The 18521-nt window shown below is 37.1% G+C and overlaps 1 protein-coding gene across 1 annotated transcript in view; it reads left to right on the forward strand.

Moving 5' to 3' along the window:
• Nucleotides 1-18521, forward strand: part of GREB1 (growth regulating estrogen receptor binding 1) — an 85668-nt gene that overhangs the window by 23796 nt on the left and 43351 nt on the right. Inside the window, exons 2-4 of the mRNA XM_053974340.1 lie at nucleotides 8065-8221; nucleotides 12104-12229; nucleotides 12956-13132. Of these exons, the coding sequence (XP_053830315.1) occupies nucleotides 8065-8221; nucleotides 12104-12229; nucleotides 12956-13132 (460 nt within the window). The remainder of the gene's footprint in view (nucleotides 1-8064; nucleotides 8222-12103; nucleotides 12230-12955; nucleotides 13133-18521) is intronic.

Consider the following 18521-nt stretch of genomic DNA (forward strand, 5'->3'; position numbering starts at 1 on the left):
AAAAGTTTCTTGTAAACACTCTATAGCACCAGTAACCAGAAGAAAGAGTAGTATGTCCCAAGTTCTGGTTTCTTAGAATTTTCTTTAGAAAATAGGCATTTCAAGATTATTTCCTGACTTGCCAATCTGCTCCCTGCTGCTTTACTCTGAGATCTCAAGTGGCTGTTCTCAAAGCACTGGAGGAGATGTCTGAGACAGTTCTTTGAGAGAGAGCTGTGTGTCCTTAGGTAATAGTGAGAGAGCCTTTGCACTTACAGGAATGCCCCAGACCTGTACAACTTGGGGATATTTTTTACAAATTTTCCAGTCACCACTTTGATCATTGCTTCCTAGCCCTGATTTGTGGCACCTGCATCCCTCCCTTTCTCCTCCCTCTACTTGACTTCTTCCTGCTGCTTAACAAGCTCAATTGGTTTTATGTATGTAATTCTTTTTTTTTTTAAAGAGAGTTTGAAGGTGGCCTCTGAAAGAATTGCTTTCATCCAAAGCCAGGAGCTGATCAAAGCAATGCACAAAAGGCAAATGGGAGCCAAGGCAGTGCTGCCTGACCAGCCACAGGATTAGGGCTCTGTGCTGGAGAAATGGTAAAGCAAATCAGCTGCACTATGCTGGAAGCTGCTGATAAGGGATTTTCTCTCCAGTAACACCTGTAAAGCTTATGAGATCCTGTAGGAAAATCATGGAAATCTGTATCAGAATACATTGTTTCTTGAAGAGAGGAATATGAAAGCATTTACAGGACGAAGTGTCACTGCCTAAATGTATTTATTGCCATATCATATATTAGGCTTGGTCTGCACTATTAATACAGCCCTGTACCCAGCTCACATTTATTTTTATCAAGTGGCTCCTTGGCCCAGTTGTCAGGATATAAAGGAATGACAAGTCTTTGAAAAGAAGGTTCGTGCTAAAACACAAAGCAAATAAATGAAAACCAGTGCCATTACTGTATCTAAAGCAGACTTCCAGTGAAAATTAAAATAGATTAATAATAGATGCTAAGCCACTTTAAAAAATTCTAAGTAAATATTTCTTCTGAATTCTTTTTGCAGATAGGTATTTTTATCAGTCATCAGTCCCAATAGTGCTTATGATTATGATTTTTTAAAACTTAAAGAGTAATCCAGTACAAGGCTTTTAACAAAGGATTTCTGTTATGAGCAATTTGAACTTTGGCATTTTTTATTCTATTTAAAATAAATTAAAATATGGTGTCATTTTAGCACAAAACAGTACTTTAAATGTCTCAGAAAAAAATCAGCTCTAGTTTGAGAGTAGGTATAGGAGTTACTAGGGTGAAGGAAGCTTACCTTTTCTGTCACCATAAAGGAAGACCAAACTTTGTCTTAAAATCAAAACAGTCTTTCATCCTTAATTAATTACAGGAACTGATTGCAATTGGAGTTTTCTGTTTCCCCAGAAAACTACAGTGTAGGCTGTCACAGCTTAGATTCCTTGTCACTAAATTGCCACATGCCTTAGTCCAGATCCCCCTGCATAGCTGTATATTTTAATGAGTTTATAACAACTTAGATTGCTCTGGATTTCGTCAGGCTTTCTTTTTTTTTTTGGTTCAATGTAAAGTTGAATTTGTATGAGAAGTTTTGTTTTGGTTTTTTTGTTGGTTTTTTTGTTGGTTTTTTTTTTCAGACATCAGGAAATTCTTTTTCCTTTTTCTATACAAAATATTAATTTGCTATTTTTGCTACTGTTCCCTGCGTGAATTGTAGTACTTAAATTGAAAAAATAAACACTCAGAAGTAATGCTTATTGGTTTTGCAGTTGAAAATTTTCAGCAAAAAAATGAGAAAAGTTTTTTTTTAAAGCTCTTTACTATGGCCAAAATACATGTGAAATAAATCCATAATAAAAATGATCCATTAAAAAAATTGATTTATTTCCTGCCTGAAGAAAAAAGAAAGCAATAGCTTTTTAATAGTGTTTTATTGAGGTGGTTTAACATTGATTTGTCCAAGTTTGTTTTCATCTTTTTTTCATATTGGTCAGTTAAGAAATGGACTTGATCTTTCAGTAGGTGGGGGAATTTTCCTGTATTGAATTTCATTGCAAAAGTGTCCATATTAATCTCTGCAACAATCTCCTGAGAATAAAGACATTTTTCCAGTTATTTACTTGTGCAGTGAGTGAGAGGACTGATTTCAGTGAGCAATATAAGAATTGTGGCTTGGAATCTAGAGTTGCCAAAAAAAAAAAAGGCTTGACACCTTTCAATCTGCGCTCTTGTTCCAACATCCTGCATCCTGTTGCTTGGAAACATGAGTCAGGGGAGGAAATCATCTCACTGTTGATGCAGAAGAAAATCTTTGTCTGTAGTCAGTCTGATTTTCAAAATCAAAAGAAGACCTCAGATAAAAATTAAAAGCAAACAGAAGATAAAAAGAAGTGGTAGAGAGATCTGACTAGTCTTGTTACAGTATATTTGTTTTATGGAAGTAGCAGCAGATTTGTTCTTGGCTGTATAAAGGTGCTAGGATTAAGTTCTCTGTGACCTGTCAGCAACCTTAATCAGTCTCTGTGTTTCATCATGAGCTACTATCCAAATTTTTTTGAAACCATTAAGTTTAATGTGGACTGGTCTTTAGATAACATTTCTCATATAAGTCCACAAGACATATGGAAATTGTAAGATGTGGTAACAGAGAATGACCTAGAATTTCTGGCAAAGGTAACTGTGGTTTTATTTAAAGGTTTTATGTTGCATTTAAAATGTAATGGGCCAAAGGGGGTCTACTGAACTGCCAAACTTTTGTCGTATATGAAACAGAGAATGACTAGAGACTTCTCATTCATCCGACAGCTTTACTGCCGAGGAAAAAATTACTTCCCTGAAGAAGTGGATTTCAATCTACAGATCCATAAGTGACTACTGATTTTATTCTTGTTCATATCGGTAGAGTTTGGCTCAGGAAAGAATTGTAATTTCATTTCTCAGCATCTTCTGAAGCTTGGAAATTTCTCTTTCAGGGTAACACTAAGACAAAAATCAAAGCCTTCTTGAAGATTTTGGCTGAAATCATTTTGGTAAAATGTTAATCTGGAAGTAATCTCAAATGAGGTTATGGTTCCCATGCTCCAGTATTGTATCATAAACATCAGTCCTCTGAGCCCTTTTTTCCCCTCTCTCTTACTGCCAAGTCAGTCTGGCAGAATAGTGAGGAAACAGATTTGACTTCCAGAAACTAGTATTTTTCTCAGAAACTGGCAATAATCCACCTCTTTACAATGCTTTTAGGTGGTTTTGTACTGACAGAGAAAAAGCTTTGTAAATTACTTCTACAGGTGATTATTTTGTAGTACATGAACAACTAGGTTGATTTCTGGAAGAATAATTTTTAATTTCTCTTTGCCCATATGGGCTACAGCTGTATTACTAAATGAAGCAACTGAAGGAGAGATTTCTGTGTGCCAGAAATCAATTTTATGTTGTAATGTCTTGGCATAGCTCTGGTGCTTGTACTCCTCACTTCAGTAGTTCCCAGATGCACTTCAGGAGTCATGATGGACCAGTGACTGTTCCCAAAGGGCATTTTGGATGGAGTAACCTTATTTTGAGACTAGTAATAAAGACATAACATATAATACTGTATTGGTCTCGTGGGGGCTGAATATCAGAGTGTCTTTTAGTTCTCCTGAATCAAGAATTTTATGTAACCTGTGGGAAATAAATACCACACAGTATCACTTCTACACGTGATACACATTAATATAGGAGACTAAAAATAATTTATTATTCCAAATACAAAGCTAGAGAAAACACTGTAATTACAGATGGCTTCATGAAAATAAAAGAGTAAATTGTGATGTTTCATGGCTGGACTTAATGCATGAGGAGGATTTTGCAGGATGTATCACTGCCATTGAAAAGAATCAGTTTTGTGCTGTCTCCAAATTTTTTTTTTTTTTATAGTTATATTTACATATGAGTCCCTACACTAAGATTTCTTTCTTTAGAAAGACTGATGTTTTTAATACATCAGTAGAGACTTTACTGGACTTGACAAATATGATGGATTTTGGGTGTTACTGGATAAATGTAACTTATGTACAAAGAGCAAAAGGATCACAGAACTTTTCTGGTACTATTTTGTTAACAAATTGTTAACCTGCAGTAAATAATGCTTTCTTCCTCCTCACAGAAAAAATTAATAGATAGCCTTTTAGATACCTAAATCCATTGTCCATGCAAACAAATCCTTTCTTTCTATGCAAGCAAAAAACTGCCTTTTGTCATAGTGATAGCAAATTCTGTTGGAGAGTGTGAGAACATTTTGCTATTCTCCTCTTAGAAATGATACCATAGAAATTATTCTGTTAAACTGTTTCAGAAGATTGAAAGCTGTCTGCTCAAACTCAGAAAACATATTCACTGCTATACAGCAATAATGAAAGGATTACTGTAGTAAAGTAGTGGTGTGGCTTATATTGTGTAATGCAAAAAACTTGCAACTTAATATGAAACATTCCCACCTGTAACAATTTGTAACTTGTATCTAAGGCTGAATTTCTTAGTAATCAACCAGGTCTTCCTATTTTCCCACTTAACTACCTTGATGTTGCATCCTGGGTTTGGGTTCGGATTAGGGGTTCTGTTATGTGTTAGTTAGCCGATTCTGTGTACCCCTGTGCACCTCTTGATTATTTTTTTAAGTCAACAAAACACAGCCCACATATACTCTTTTGTTTCCTTAGTTTCTGCTGGGGACAGGCTTTATTTATCAGTCTGTTTCAATGGGAGTTGTTAAAAGCCCTGGATTACTTGCCATGCTCTAAAGTCCATAGCATTCCTTAGGATACCCAGTCTGTCCTAGGTGTAGGATTAATTTTGTCCAGAATTGCTGTGCTAGATCTTCAGTCTTTACAAAACCCTAGTGCTCCTCACTGCAAAAAGTCAGTAAAGTGCTGCTGTCTCTGTTCCACTCTGCACAAGATCTCCCTGTGTGATTTGGGTGCTGGGACTGAATATCCTCCTGCTGCTGGCCATCGCCCTCTCCTGCTGTGACCAGTCATTGTCATGGCCCTTGTGGAAGGGATTGCCCTCATCACTGAGGGTACTCCTTACTGAAATCACAGCATGGAAGGGCAGGCTCATAGCAGGTTTTCTTAAAACCTAACTAGTTCAACTGCAGTTGAACTTGAAGTTGGCTAAATGTGATAGGCATTCACCCATAAGAAGATCCCCATTTTTCTTAATTACATAGTCCCTGTTTACCACTGAAAAGCTCACAGTTCTTTATTTGGAATTTGAGATGCCCCTTTCAGTGGCTAACAAACTATTGCTTGCATTTTCAGATGCTTGGACTTAGCGTCTCTCTTTGCCAGCATTATCCATGGGTTTCTAAGGCATTGTCCTGAGGTGCTTCATTTGTATCTGCAATTTTTTCTTAGGCTCCCTAGTGGCTCAGAGTATTTTTTGTCTTTTTATCATGCTTTTATGAGGCTCTTCCAGGTCTATCTCTTTGCCTTTTTTTCCCTCCTTATATTGGCAAGTATTTTCTTCTGCATGCTCTCCATGGAAACTGACCATGTGACAGGGAGATACCCTTTGATTTATCAGTAGATGGGGTCAAGGGCCATCCTTCTGTGTCAGTGTATGGGGGTCTTTTTAGTAAATCTGGTCACTATCTATGTGCATGGCTTGGACTTTGACAAGCATTTGAAAGTTTAGCCTGTGACACCCAGTTGTATCCAAGAGAAACATAAATCAGGGCTGGGAGTGCTGAGGTCATTGAAGCAGGGACATAGGACTCAGTTTTTGCTTCCTGATGCCATGGAGTCAGCAATTGGCAATTCAGATACCACAGTCTGAGCATCTCTAAAGAAAAGAGGGGATGACAGCTGTCGTGTAGTTAGTGGGAAATGGTTTCTCCCTTGCTTGCTTTGGAGAAGTAATTTCTCTCGCAGTTGAGAGTCAGTGGGGCTCTGAACAACAGAGACTGGTGCTGGCAAAAAAGCTCCTGTAATGCCCATTTTCTGGTTCCAGTGGTGTGTGTTTGATAATGAAAAATGGCTAAAAAATATTTATCACATCTTCCAAAATAGGTTTCTAGGTTTATGACTGTGTTTACACTGATTGTAAGATCACACAAATACATGAGATTTTACAAATCCGGAAAGCTTGTTTTTGTTTCTTATTACCAACCCAATCACAAAATTAAGTTAGCTGCCTATTAGACAAACAAACATGCTTGTGTTACAAAGGATTCCAAAACCCGCTTCTTTCACAAATAATATAATCTTAACTGATTCCTTATCTGTAACATCACATTGATAAGATGCTTGTTTGTGCTATCCTCAGGATTAAATACAGGATTTTTCTTCTGACCACTTGTGAGCTCCATAAATCCTGAGCAAACATTCAGCATTGGATATAATTCATTTCAGAGCTGACCTGGGGTTTCCTGCATATACCTTTGATAAAGCTGGTTAAGGACATTACTGATGTCAGTCTTTTCTCATTGTCTTCAGCTGCCTTTGGTGTAGGGGGAAGCAGTACTTAAAAGGAGCCAGAGGGTTCCTGTCAGTGTGGGATGGGCACTGTGATCAGCTTTTGTGTTGGAAGAGATGATACAGCCTGATTTCCATATTAGCAGTGAACATCTCTAATAGGCGTTGCAGCTTCCCATTTACCCCTTACCAAATGGATACATCAGTACTATTCAGTGCAACTTCTCTGTTTGACTTTGTGTATATACATGAATATTTTGTTTGTAGTGCCTTCTTTTAGTCTAAATAATTTTTTTCAATACTACCTCCATTGTTTTATAGATCTTATTATGGTCCTATTAATACTGTGTATATCTATTATAGCAGTGTTATATACTACTAGCTGTACTCTCTATACAGTATTAACATGCTACAAACAAGTACACTAAAATATGATTATATATGTAAAATATGCTTTACAAAGTCAAAAAAAGATATTGAAATCAACAAGTTTGTGTGTTGTTCCTTTCAAACCCCTTTTCCCATGACAAGAAGTATGTGGTTTCGCAGTGGTTTCCCTTTTGCTTGACTGATTCCTACAGGATGCTTCCCAATAGGCGAATTTCCCAAGCAGCAGCCAGTGCTGAGGAGGGGCTGTTCAGTGTTTAGGAATTACTGCCACAAACAGGAAGCATTTCATGCTTTCTATTCACAGTTACTTGAGGAGGGAAAGGACATGGGGCCCAGGGCAAGAGCTACTTTGTAATAGGGAAAGAAAGCTGACATGGCTTTTGGTTACACCAGTTCATTGTGTTCCCTGTGGAAAGTAGGCGTCAGTTAAGTCCATGGAATATTCAGCTGGAACAGACTGCCTGCTCAATGACAGAATGAATAAATTACATGGTTTCACTAAAAGTAAAGTCCTACTAAATAGCGAATGCAATATCAATGCATGTGGATGGATAATATTTCATTAAAAAAAAAAAAAAAGCTGTTTTTTTGCGAGGAAAAATACTGTTTAGGGTGAAAAGTAAAAGTTATATTTCACCATCTCTGGGTTACAGCAATGCTACATTATTTATGAGACAGCATCTCTGAAAGATAAGTTGAACTGCTTTAGGCAGGTTTCAGCTATGATGGAACATGCAAAGATAAGTACACATAACTGTGCTATTGCCCAGATCATTTATTCTCTTCAAATAGCTTAAAATAGAAAGGCTGGTTAACAATAGATTGATGACTGTTGAAAGTGCATCTCCTCAATTGCTATATAAATCAGGGAATTACTTGAATCAGATTTCTAGTCACTTTTTCAAGAAGGTGCCAAAGCTTGCTGCCTTTCTACTGAATAAGAGAAAGCTGTTACTTTTAGATAACTTCCTGTAATTTACCAGCAGGATCTGCTCAATGACTGCTGCAGTCAATGTTCTTTGCTTTTCTTTGTGGACAATGAAGCATTTCTCTTTCATGAGAAATGTTAAGCCTGGCATCAGCATGCAGTGATTGAGTTCTGAGTGTTTAAATTGTAATATCTATAATTTTTTTTTTTTGCTCTTCTTGTCTCTTTTGGTTTTTTTTTGTTTGTTTGTTTTTTTTTTTTTTTTTTTTTTTTTTGAGAAGATGGGAAATTCTTATGCTGGTCAGCTCAAGACAACACGGTTTGAAGAAGTGTTGCATAATTCTATCGAGGCCTCTCTCCGCTCAAACAACTTAGTTCCCAGACCAGTCTTTTCTCAGTTGTATTTGGAAGCTGAACAGCAACTATCATCACTGGAAGGTAGGAGAAAATGGAATTTTTATTTCTGTTAAAGGCAGTTCTGCTATTTGCTCAGTCACGGCTCAACATACACATTTAAACTCATAATATGGGTAAACATAAGTTTTTATTTGGATTTTTTTATGATCTGCAAATATATATGTATTAGAATTGGAGTTAAAATACAAAATACACTGTCTTTTATTTTAACAAAATTAAGCCACTTGCTCAGATTCATCTATACACATAAATTGAAGTTCTAGGAATTGTTCCATTACATTTGTGGAGAAGTCTTTGGAGATTTGGAACATAAATCTGTTACCCTGTGGTTTATTATATACTGCTCAAAGTCACACAGTAAATGGTAGAAAACCCATAATAGACTTAGAAAACATGTATGCTAAGACTGATTTTCAATGCGCATAAATACAGCAGAAATATTTTTTAGCTTTTGAGATGGTTTGTAATTACTTCAGGCATAATATTTGTAGCTGTTATGTGGTTGCAAAGGTAAAATTTAGGATGTGCGCTGTCACAAACCCTGCACAAGTTGGTATTTAATACATAGGATTTCTCACTGAATTTGTGTGTGTGTTTACAGAAGCCTGCTTTGTCAGTAATGTAGTTTAGATGAACTGTATGGATCTGATAAACTTGTGATGCAGTTTGGTGTTCAGTGTCTGTCATTTGTAGTGGTCTCATGTTTTCCAGTGAGTTTACTGGTGCGTGCATAAGACTGGCATGGTGGTGTAAAGTTATGTTTAATAATTTGATTATTTAGTTATGTCTGTCGAGAGTGGAGTTTCACATCTACTTTCCCTGTCTTACTTTGCTGCTGTTACAATGAGAAATATATAAAGGTCCACAGTAACACACACACAAAATCAGGCCAGTAAGTAGTAACAGATAAAAGTATTTTGCACAGAATAAAGTATTTGCTATTGCCTCACAGTGACAGCTGTGAATATTTATTGAAAAAAAAAATTGCTCACACATCATTAGTAGTTTCCTCTTTTTTTTTTTTTTTTGTTAACATAGGACAAAATAATGAATATACATTAATTGTTTAAATAGATATGCTGCTTATTCCCTGCACAAAGTGATCCTTCTACCAAACCCTTCCATAAGGACTTAATAAACTTCCATGATAGCTGTGATGTCACAAAATTGATTATGACATCAGTTGGGAAAGATACAACAGGAGCAGATGCATTGTTCAGGAACAAAAGTGCAATTTTACACTTCTGTAGTTTCTTTCTTTCTTTCAAGACTTTCAAAGAACTTTGCAAACCTTGAGGGGCTGATTCTGTGTTCGTTGTAGTTAATGGAAACAGAATTGAAGTGTAATTAAAAGTCTCATAACGACCTGGCAGAGAGCATTCCTTTCATGAAAGTTTCAGTCAAGGGGATCTCTGAAGTGACTTATAATAGAGTGCCTCCTAGGTTGTTCCTCAGGTGAAAGAGGTCTTCAAGCTGCTCTTATGTACTGCAGCCTTGTCAGAAATTGAATCTTCCACTTCTAGCTACATGAATCCCTATGCTCTGAGGGCCAGGAGGCACCTGAATCCGAGAGACATCCTTGGGGGCTTGTGCAATGCTAATGAAACCCTTTACAGGTGGCAGCAGCTCATGCTTGAGTGCTTTCTCTTTTACACTTTCCACTTTTGAACTGAAAATGCTGTAGCTTTCTTGTTTCTTAGTCTCCACTTCCATTTTCCATTTCTTTCTTAAATCACCTATTATGGTTGAACAAACCTCACAGTTTACCTCTGTCCAAAAGGGAAATAAAGCATATCCTGTTCTCTTTTCTTCATCTATCCATACATTCCCATTTTCTCCCTTTTCATGAATTTTGCCATCTTTTGGATATTCCGTTGTGCTAATTTAATACATAAACCCAGCAAAAAGAAAAGAGGAAATTGGTCACCTTTTTTTCCTTAGTTGGATTTTTTGCTGGTTGGCAAGTTGGGATAGCTCAGCAAAGGCTCTGTTAAGTGTCAGAGCTGGCACAAAGAGGAAAGAAGGAAGGAATTTCTTGTCTAGGAGCAAGGGGAAGGAGTGGAGAGACAGATTCAGCCCTTTTGCGTTGCATTTGGATATTAGTCAGGGTTATGTCATAACACATAACTTACCCTTTACTTAAATAGCATAGATGAAGAGTTTTGCTTCTCCCTTCATTCAGTTGCAGCATTTCTGTCTTTAGACCATGCCCTTAAAATAGTTGTGTATAGTTCTGTTCTTAGTTGTGTGCACCAGGACTGGAGCTTAATGTTCAGAGTTCAAAAATAAACATACTCTTCTAGATTGGACTTAATGACCTTGACAGATAAATCTTCAGACTCCAGATTTACTTTCCCTTCTCATTTATCCTATAGTAGTTGTCTAGATGATTGTACAATAATTTGTTAGTAAAATAAAAGGATGTTATGAGGAGGATCGTGGGAAAGAAAAGAGAAATCCTTGATGATATCCTGTGGTATTCTGAGTACCCGATCCAAAGTCAGTTGAAGCAAAGAGAGTGTGTCCAGTTGACACTGAGCTTTGGAGGATGACTGCATTGCTTCACTGTTTTTCTGTTTCAAGACTAAAACCTGGATCAACAGTGTAATTTCAGTGCCTAACTGCTCTTTTACTTGCCCAAGTACAAGCAGCTATTCAACTTCCTGCTGGTCTTCAAGTACCTGCAGCCCTTCACCACCCAGTTTTGCTAGTGGAAGCTCTTGTTGTATTTGCTGCAGGCATGTCCCTACAGACCCCTAGAAGCCTACAAGCCTAAGACACAAACCCCATTGGGTTCACTTATTACTTGTGCACTGTCTCTCTTGTGTGTAAAATATTCCTCAGTCCTGACTGTGGAAGTGTTTTCCCCATTCTCCAGTTAATTGCTCTCCTCTGCTTGCCACTTCTGTCCCATTTGCCACGAACATATCTGAGCCATAAGAAGGGATGGAGCCATTGGTCAGTATGGTCAGTTTTGATGGAGCTGTTGAACCATGCATGAAAAAACATTGTCCTTCGGGTGGAGAGAAGGAAAGAGGCAGTCTCTAGTTGAAGAGGTGAAACACACAGCAATAAAGCCCTCTAAAAACACCTAACACATTCTAAAAATTGGAGCTTATATAATGTATTCCTCTCCAGCATTCAGCACTGCCTCCATAGTGCCTCCTGGACTAGCACAGTCCAAGCACAGGCTGGTGTGAATCATCTTCCTGAACATCTGCCTTTCCTTGGCACTGTACAGGGGGTGTTGATGCATTACTTGAAGCTCTGGATTCTGGTAGGAGACAGGCTGAGAATTAGTGTTCTTGTGGCATCATTTGTGATGAAACTAGTTTCAAGCAGGAACTGTTTTCTCACTGTCCTGTACAAAACCAAGGACATGGTCAATACCTAATTAATAAATTCTGTACTTGGACTGTAGCCAGGACATTCTGAAGTGCCAAGAAGTAATGACTTTGGGTTTTATTGGCTGTTAATATTATAAACAAAGAATACAGTTACACTTTTTTGATCAGCAAGAGTTCAAACATTAGAAGCTAGTCCTCTAAAAATTGTGCACTTATCTTAAAATAATGTGATTTTTAAAATTAATTACTTGAGGCTTATTTTATTTGTCCTTTAGAGTGTTTTAACTTCTCAGGTGCAGTTGAGTCATGATTTTGAACTTCTTTTGCACAGGAACTAACATCTTTATTTTCTTGGTGAAAGACATTCTATCATAAGCATGTCCGGGAGTTGGAGCTTTAAGGAACAACAACTATCAGGAGGTGGCAGCAGTAAAGTCATTGTCAAGAGAATCCAGTTTGCTGTAACACTTTCTGTAACGGGGTCACCCTGTTCACGCAGTGGTTTGTTGCCAGCATTTTCTGTTGTCCAGGTCATTTATGCTATGATAATTTGCAGCAGGCAGCAGAGCAGATAATGAAGAAGAAGAAGAAGAAGAGGAGGAAGAAGAAGGCTCAGAATCAAGTAGTCCTCCTGTTTCTTACCAGGTGAAGCCTCCCCCAGAAGGATGTTGCACTACTGATGGTAAGACTACAAACTGTGCTGTCAGAAGCATTTGCCCTTCTGAAAAGGGTAGAATTTGGGCTATTGCCCATATAATTTGTCAGAATGTGATAATCTATATGATATAAAAATCTTAAAAATGTCAGTGTTCATTACCTGCCAGATAAAGCTGGATGGCTCTCAGTTGCTCTTCTATTTGACAGGGTCTTTGTTTAGTGTCAGATAAGCATTAGTGTTGGAATGCCTGGCTCGAGGACAGAACTTCTGTTCTCTTAGGCAACATAGCCTTTAAATTGTCAAGTTTGCAGGCATGGCATTTGCTAAAAGAAGTGTGATAATTCTTATTATTTTATCACCACTCTTTCCTGTTTAAAGTGTATCTTACTTTATGAAGCTGTAAAAAATATTTGAAAACCCAGGAAAAGCTGGTGAAATTCACCAGATTTTGAGAACTTCTTTCTCCCTTTTTGAATGTCTGACCTAAGTTATGATATTAGTGATGAGTCCTGTAAATATGTAGGTAACAAACTACAACCAAGAGAAACTTCATTGTGCATTTTCAAATTTCTGTTTGTTTATAGCTGACCAAAATGAGGGAATAAAATTAGCTTTTAGTATGCCCTTGATCTTAGAGGGTAAGATTTGGTTTTCATTAAAAATATGGGAAGTCCTTTAACAAAGACAACTGTGAGCAGGAAACAAAAACATCTTGTTAACTTAAAATAAGTTGAATTGATTTTTTTCTAGGTTTCTGCCAGGCTGGTAAAGATTTGAGGCTGGTTTCAATTTCTAATGAACATATTGAGGTACCATCCGGATTTTTACTTGTTGGTGCAAAGTCACCAAATTTACCTGATCACCTGTTAGTGTGTGCTGTGGATAAAAGATTCCTGCCAGATGACAACGGGCGCAATGCCCTATTGGGTAAGTGTCTGACTGCAGTAACTGGATTCTTCTGTGGCTTCAGTTAATAGCTAGTTGGGTTTTTTTGAGTTCAGCAGATCTTATTTCTGTTCCACATCTACAGTAATGCTCACAGGTCATGCTCAAGAAGATAACAAGTGAGAGCTGGTTGTGTTTGCTTTGGAAAGATACAGAGTGAGCTACTTCATTAGAGATGCTTCATCACCTTCTGTCCATCAGTCCAAGGCTAAAGTTATTATTTGACTGGTGCATGTCCTAGTTGCTGGAACTGCACATCTGGTAACTGGACTGGTTGAACTGCTGCCTGTGTCTATTGTAGATTTCCAAATATGGGTGTGTACAGACTGTAGGACTGTCAGGTGGAAATTTCAGGCTCTTATATACATATAAACAGTTTAGTGATAGTTTAGACCACAAAAAATAATGACCATTTCAATTTACCTCTTTGAGATAGGGATAATATTCTCCACTGTGTTTGAACAAAAGCCTGGGTTCTGTATCCTAACCTATGACTTCTTGCTATCATCATAATATAAACAAATATGAGTGATTATAGGTTGAAATGTTTCCTATATGTGCAATCAGTTAACACTGAGTGTTTGAAAAATACTCTTAGGAGGATGCTTCAATTTATTGTCTTTAATCTACTTAAAAGTTTAACTTCTGACATAAAAATAGATCCTTCTATCTATTATAGTCTTTCTGATTGCCATTAACTTCATCCAAATCGAGCCAAATAGGGAAAATCTGCAATAATGTGAATTACTTAAATGAATATTAATGTTATTAAAATGGAATATTTTTTATATTGGGAAAGGTGTGCATAATTGGAGGGGGAACTCATTTTGCAATCAGACACCCTCAGGTACGTGTATATTGTTTTCAGAGTTCACCAAAAAAATGATGCATCATATATTTGTGCACCAGTCTGAGCTTTGAATAGCAAAAGGGAAACATTTCCCAAGAATTTTAAGAGGTTTCTTTAACAAACACTAAGGGATATGACATGAACTCAATTGTTATCTCAGTTTGAGCAGCTCTTCAAGGCATTTGGGTTGACAGTGGAGTGTGAAGGTGCATAATGTGATCCTATGTACAGTAATTTCTTTTCCTATGTGATCTTGTAGAGCTGGATTGGTCACAGTGCATTTGACCAGTGATTGTAAAAGAATTAGGAGGGTTGTAAATCACCCACGTGTTGTCATTTTAAAGATAAAGACAGGAATGTTGTACTACTCAAGTCATTCAGTGCTAGCACTATTAACAGCTTAAGCTCCTTAGGCTGTTAGAAGAGAGGAAGTAGTGTATTTGTTAATTGCGTGCTAAACAGAACAGAACAGAAAAAAACAACAGGAACATAATTGGGAGGGTTTTATGCTACTTGCATCCTCAGTTTGCTTATTTAATACATTTTAGTTTCCTGAAACCATTTAAATGCTTATTTTTGACTGTTGTTATACACTTAAACCCCAGTGAACCACATTCTTTTGCAGAGAATTCTAGTAACTTTGTAGTATGACTTTTATGTGTTCTACAACAAGCTCAAATACAAAAGAGCTTACATACTTTAAGAAATGAAGTCTTCATCTGGAAGGTGGAGATAAAATAATGATCCTGGTCCCTAATCGAATGAAAAAAAATACATATCGTAATACATAATTTAATAAAAAAATAATATCATACTAACATGAAGATAGTATATCATTTGTACAATAGATCACACTGTGGATAGAAATGATTGCTTGATTCAGATTTTCATATCCCACTGCAAGTCAAATCAGGGGAAGTAAAATTAGAAGTAGACACGAGTAGTCTCATGGTTTTGGACACATAGTGGGATAAAAACCAGAACCATAATTGCTCTAAATAATCTATTAATGTAGCACAGTGATCTCTGTCTGGCAGTAGATTTACATTGAAAACATGACATATGAAGAAGGGAAACGATTTAGATGTCTTGCTTTTCAAGACAGCATAGAAGCCTTAGTTTTGGTATTCTGAGTTTAGGCAATATTCTATCAAACATGTTGGCCTTTTGAAACAGCATGGAAAGTGGTCCCTTCAAGCCTTTGTAAGTTTAGAGGGAAATTGAATTGGATTCATTTTGAATTGAAATTAGCTGTCATGAGTCAGAGTCGATATCCCACACTTTTAGTAAGGCTTGTTGGTGATAGAGACACAGGATTTGTAACCCTTCAGCCTCACTGGGGTTTTTTTGCCTAATTTCATGCTTTTTCCTCTTAATATACTGTATTTTAGTAAGGCAGCTGTTCCTCAGTACTGTTGACTTTTTTCAAAAGAGTTTATTTAAAGAGAGAAGGCACCAATGAGTTACCCAATAGTTTCTTATGGTCTGCTGCATGTGTTTGTGAAGCTGCCTGTGGATTGTACAAAAAGACCAGAAGAAAGCAGGAAATGTCTCAGTAGTTTCAGGGCCAGATTTTGACTTTAGATCTTGTTCCCATTTGGGGCTGTTGATACTCCTCTGAGACATGTGCCATTTTATTGATAATCCTACCAAGTTGTCCCACCATCCAGGCAGATGTGCTTGTGATTTGAAAGTCATTTCTGTTGGAAGTTGTTTTGTTTTTTAGTTTTTACAATTGATGTATTATTCCATAGGAAGAAAACCTCAACAGTTTCTGGAAAAGACTATATTTTTGACAAGGAAAATGTCTTCTGTCTCTAGGCTTGTTCCTTTTCTGATTCTGTTAATCATGTTAGATCACAGGTTTAACTGTTTTGCAAAAGAGATGCAGGTTTTTGCCTTTAGGACACTGTTTCTTGGGTTTTATGCAGTCTAAAGGAATGCTTAGATGAAGGAAGTAATCTGTGATAGTGCGATATTTATTGTTTCCTAACTAAAGCAGCAAACATGTATCGCTCCCAAAGGTATTTTTTCTCTGGGTTTTTTTTTTTTTTTTTTTTGTTTTTTTTTTGGTTTTTTTAATTTTTTTTTCTTTTTCTTTTTTTTTTTTTTTTCCTAGTTCTCACTCTTCAGGGGTGTCTCTCATGATAAACAAAGCAGCTACTCACCCATCATTTTCCAAAAGACCAAGCAGCTGCCTACTTTCCTATCAGGGAACAAAAAATCCTTTTTTTTTTTTTTGTTTCCTGTGGGTCCCTGAGGTCAGAATGACAGAGGAAAAGATTAGTTTGCATGCATTGTAAGCTCTATGTAAGATGAAAACATTGTAGCATAAAATACTGTGACTGCTTCTTATAAATATGCAATGATCTGTTAGGCTTTTGTAACAGTACTGAGTTTCCATACAACGGAGCTCTCTGGCTTGACCATATTGATTTTATTCATTTTTTAAACTTAGGACTTCAGTCTTCAAATGGAGTGGTACTGAGTAGGTGGGAAAACCATGGAGCACTGTCAGTGTTTGAGTGCCTTTTTCTGTGAGTAGAACTGAAAAGAAGAAATACTTGTGGTGAAAAGTTGAAAATAAAATCATTCTTTGTTTAAGCAAGCTACAAACTTTCACCAAAATGTTCATGTTAATTAGAAGCCAGTTACTCATTTAAAAGAGAAACAAGAAGAAAAATTTCTGCCACTTTATGAAAGATTTGACTATGAAATATCAAGTGGATGTCCTTCCATTCTGAACTCCTCTCTTTATCCCTACCACAAGCTCACTGTTGATCCAAAGGAACCATTTTATCAGTGAGAAGGTAGGTCAGGTTTCATAACCTTTTGATCCAAGGTCCTTCTTCAGAACGCAAGGTCCCTGCTGTGGAAGAGCTTTTTAAATTATGGATAATTGATCATTGTGATGTGAGCAAATTCAAGCAAATGCATATGACAAATCACAGATACAATCAAACACCTTCTGATTAAACAAACTTCAGAGGGGAACAGCCTCTAGTCACAACTGAGCTGAGCTTGGTATGAACCAATGACCGAAAGGTGAAAGGCTTTTAGCCCCTAAACTCCAGGCATTGATTTCTAATTCTCTTGTGAAATCAATCCCATGACATAGATATATTGAGTCACCTTATGGCTGACCCAACTCCCCTGACCTTTGTCCTCTCTATAATGTATGGAAGAATATTTAGTGCAGCTTGTTTATGAAACAAGCTGTCCCCTCTGTCAGCTGCTGCCTTGGGCCATGGCATTAACAGGGCATTCAGAGGAGTATGATGAAATGTTTGGGTTCTCAGTGTTACTCAATCTGCCACATAAAATGCTCTGAGCAGGGGTGGCAGAGCCCTGCAATGAGAAATGACTGAACAGCATTTTATTGCACTGGAACTATAAGAGCATGCTGTGTTCTAGCTGTGGTTTCAGGGCTGAGCTGCATTAATGAAGCAATGGCTGTCACCAGACGGTGTCAGTCAGAGGGAATGGATGAGAAGGGTGTTGGCAGGAGCTTGCGAGAAAGGACTGAGTCTCACTCAGAGGGGCTGGAGAAACTTGACGTGAAAGATGATAATTTAACTTAAAGGAAAATTAAAAAATAAACTTATAAAATGTCCTCCAAGGGCTTTTCAAAACAAGTGGGCAATTTAGATCTGTTCTAGGGCTCACCTTAGGCTATATAGAGTGTAAACTAATTTTCCAGTAGATGCCGCAGAGTTAAGAATAGTTGATTAAGGGAAAAAGTTGGTTTGGGCAGATGTAATTTACAGAAGTGATCTGAAAATCTGAAGTCCAAATGACAAGATTTTTTGTCTGCTGTCCAACTTGAATGGAACAAATACTTCAACATACGGCTTTGTCAAGTTGCTTTGTCATGACGCTCATAGCAAAATGATAAAACCTAAAAAGTGTACTTCTGGAAAAAAAAAAAGAGGAAATTTGAAAACATGTGCGATTTTGTAAATGGCAACCAGGCAAAATTACAGTGCTGCTGCTGTGATGCTCTGTGTGCTGCCAAATAGATGGGAAGTTTTCTAGCAAAAACATTTTTGATGATTTCTCAATTGGCATAAAATGCATGCAAACTCTACAGCTTTTGCCACATCCGTTCTAATTTTGTTTCCTTTTGTTGTTGCTTTTATTGCAGCTACTCAAAGCTCTGTGATGTTAGACAGATGCTTTTGTGCTGACTGATATAACACAGAGGATTCTGCAGAGTCATGACTTGTCCTGATTTTATGAGTCACAATGACTTTTATCATCCTACTTACTAGGATCAGAGAGATAATAGGCAGCTTTCAATGGTTGTTAGCCACTTGTTCCCATGGATACCAGACCAATCTCCACATCAACTTTAGTTTTTAATAAATTCTTCTGAACCATTTGAAAACTAATGAAAGTGCTCAGGTTGAAAACCAAGCATCAGGTGTTTATGGAGAATTATGTTTCAGTGCTTGTACTTTACAGAAGGAAAAAAGTATTGACCATTAGTTTGTAAATTTGATTTGAGATATGTGATTGAAA

The sequence above is a fragment of the Vidua macroura genome, chromosome 3 (genome assembly GCF_024509145.1).
Source record: "Vidua macroura isolate BioBank_ID:100142 chromosome 3, ASM2450914v1, whole genome shotgun sequence".
In the NCBI taxonomy this organism is placed as follows: domain Eukaryota; kingdom Metazoa; phylum Chordata; class Aves; order Passeriformes; family Viduidae; genus Vidua; species Vidua macroura.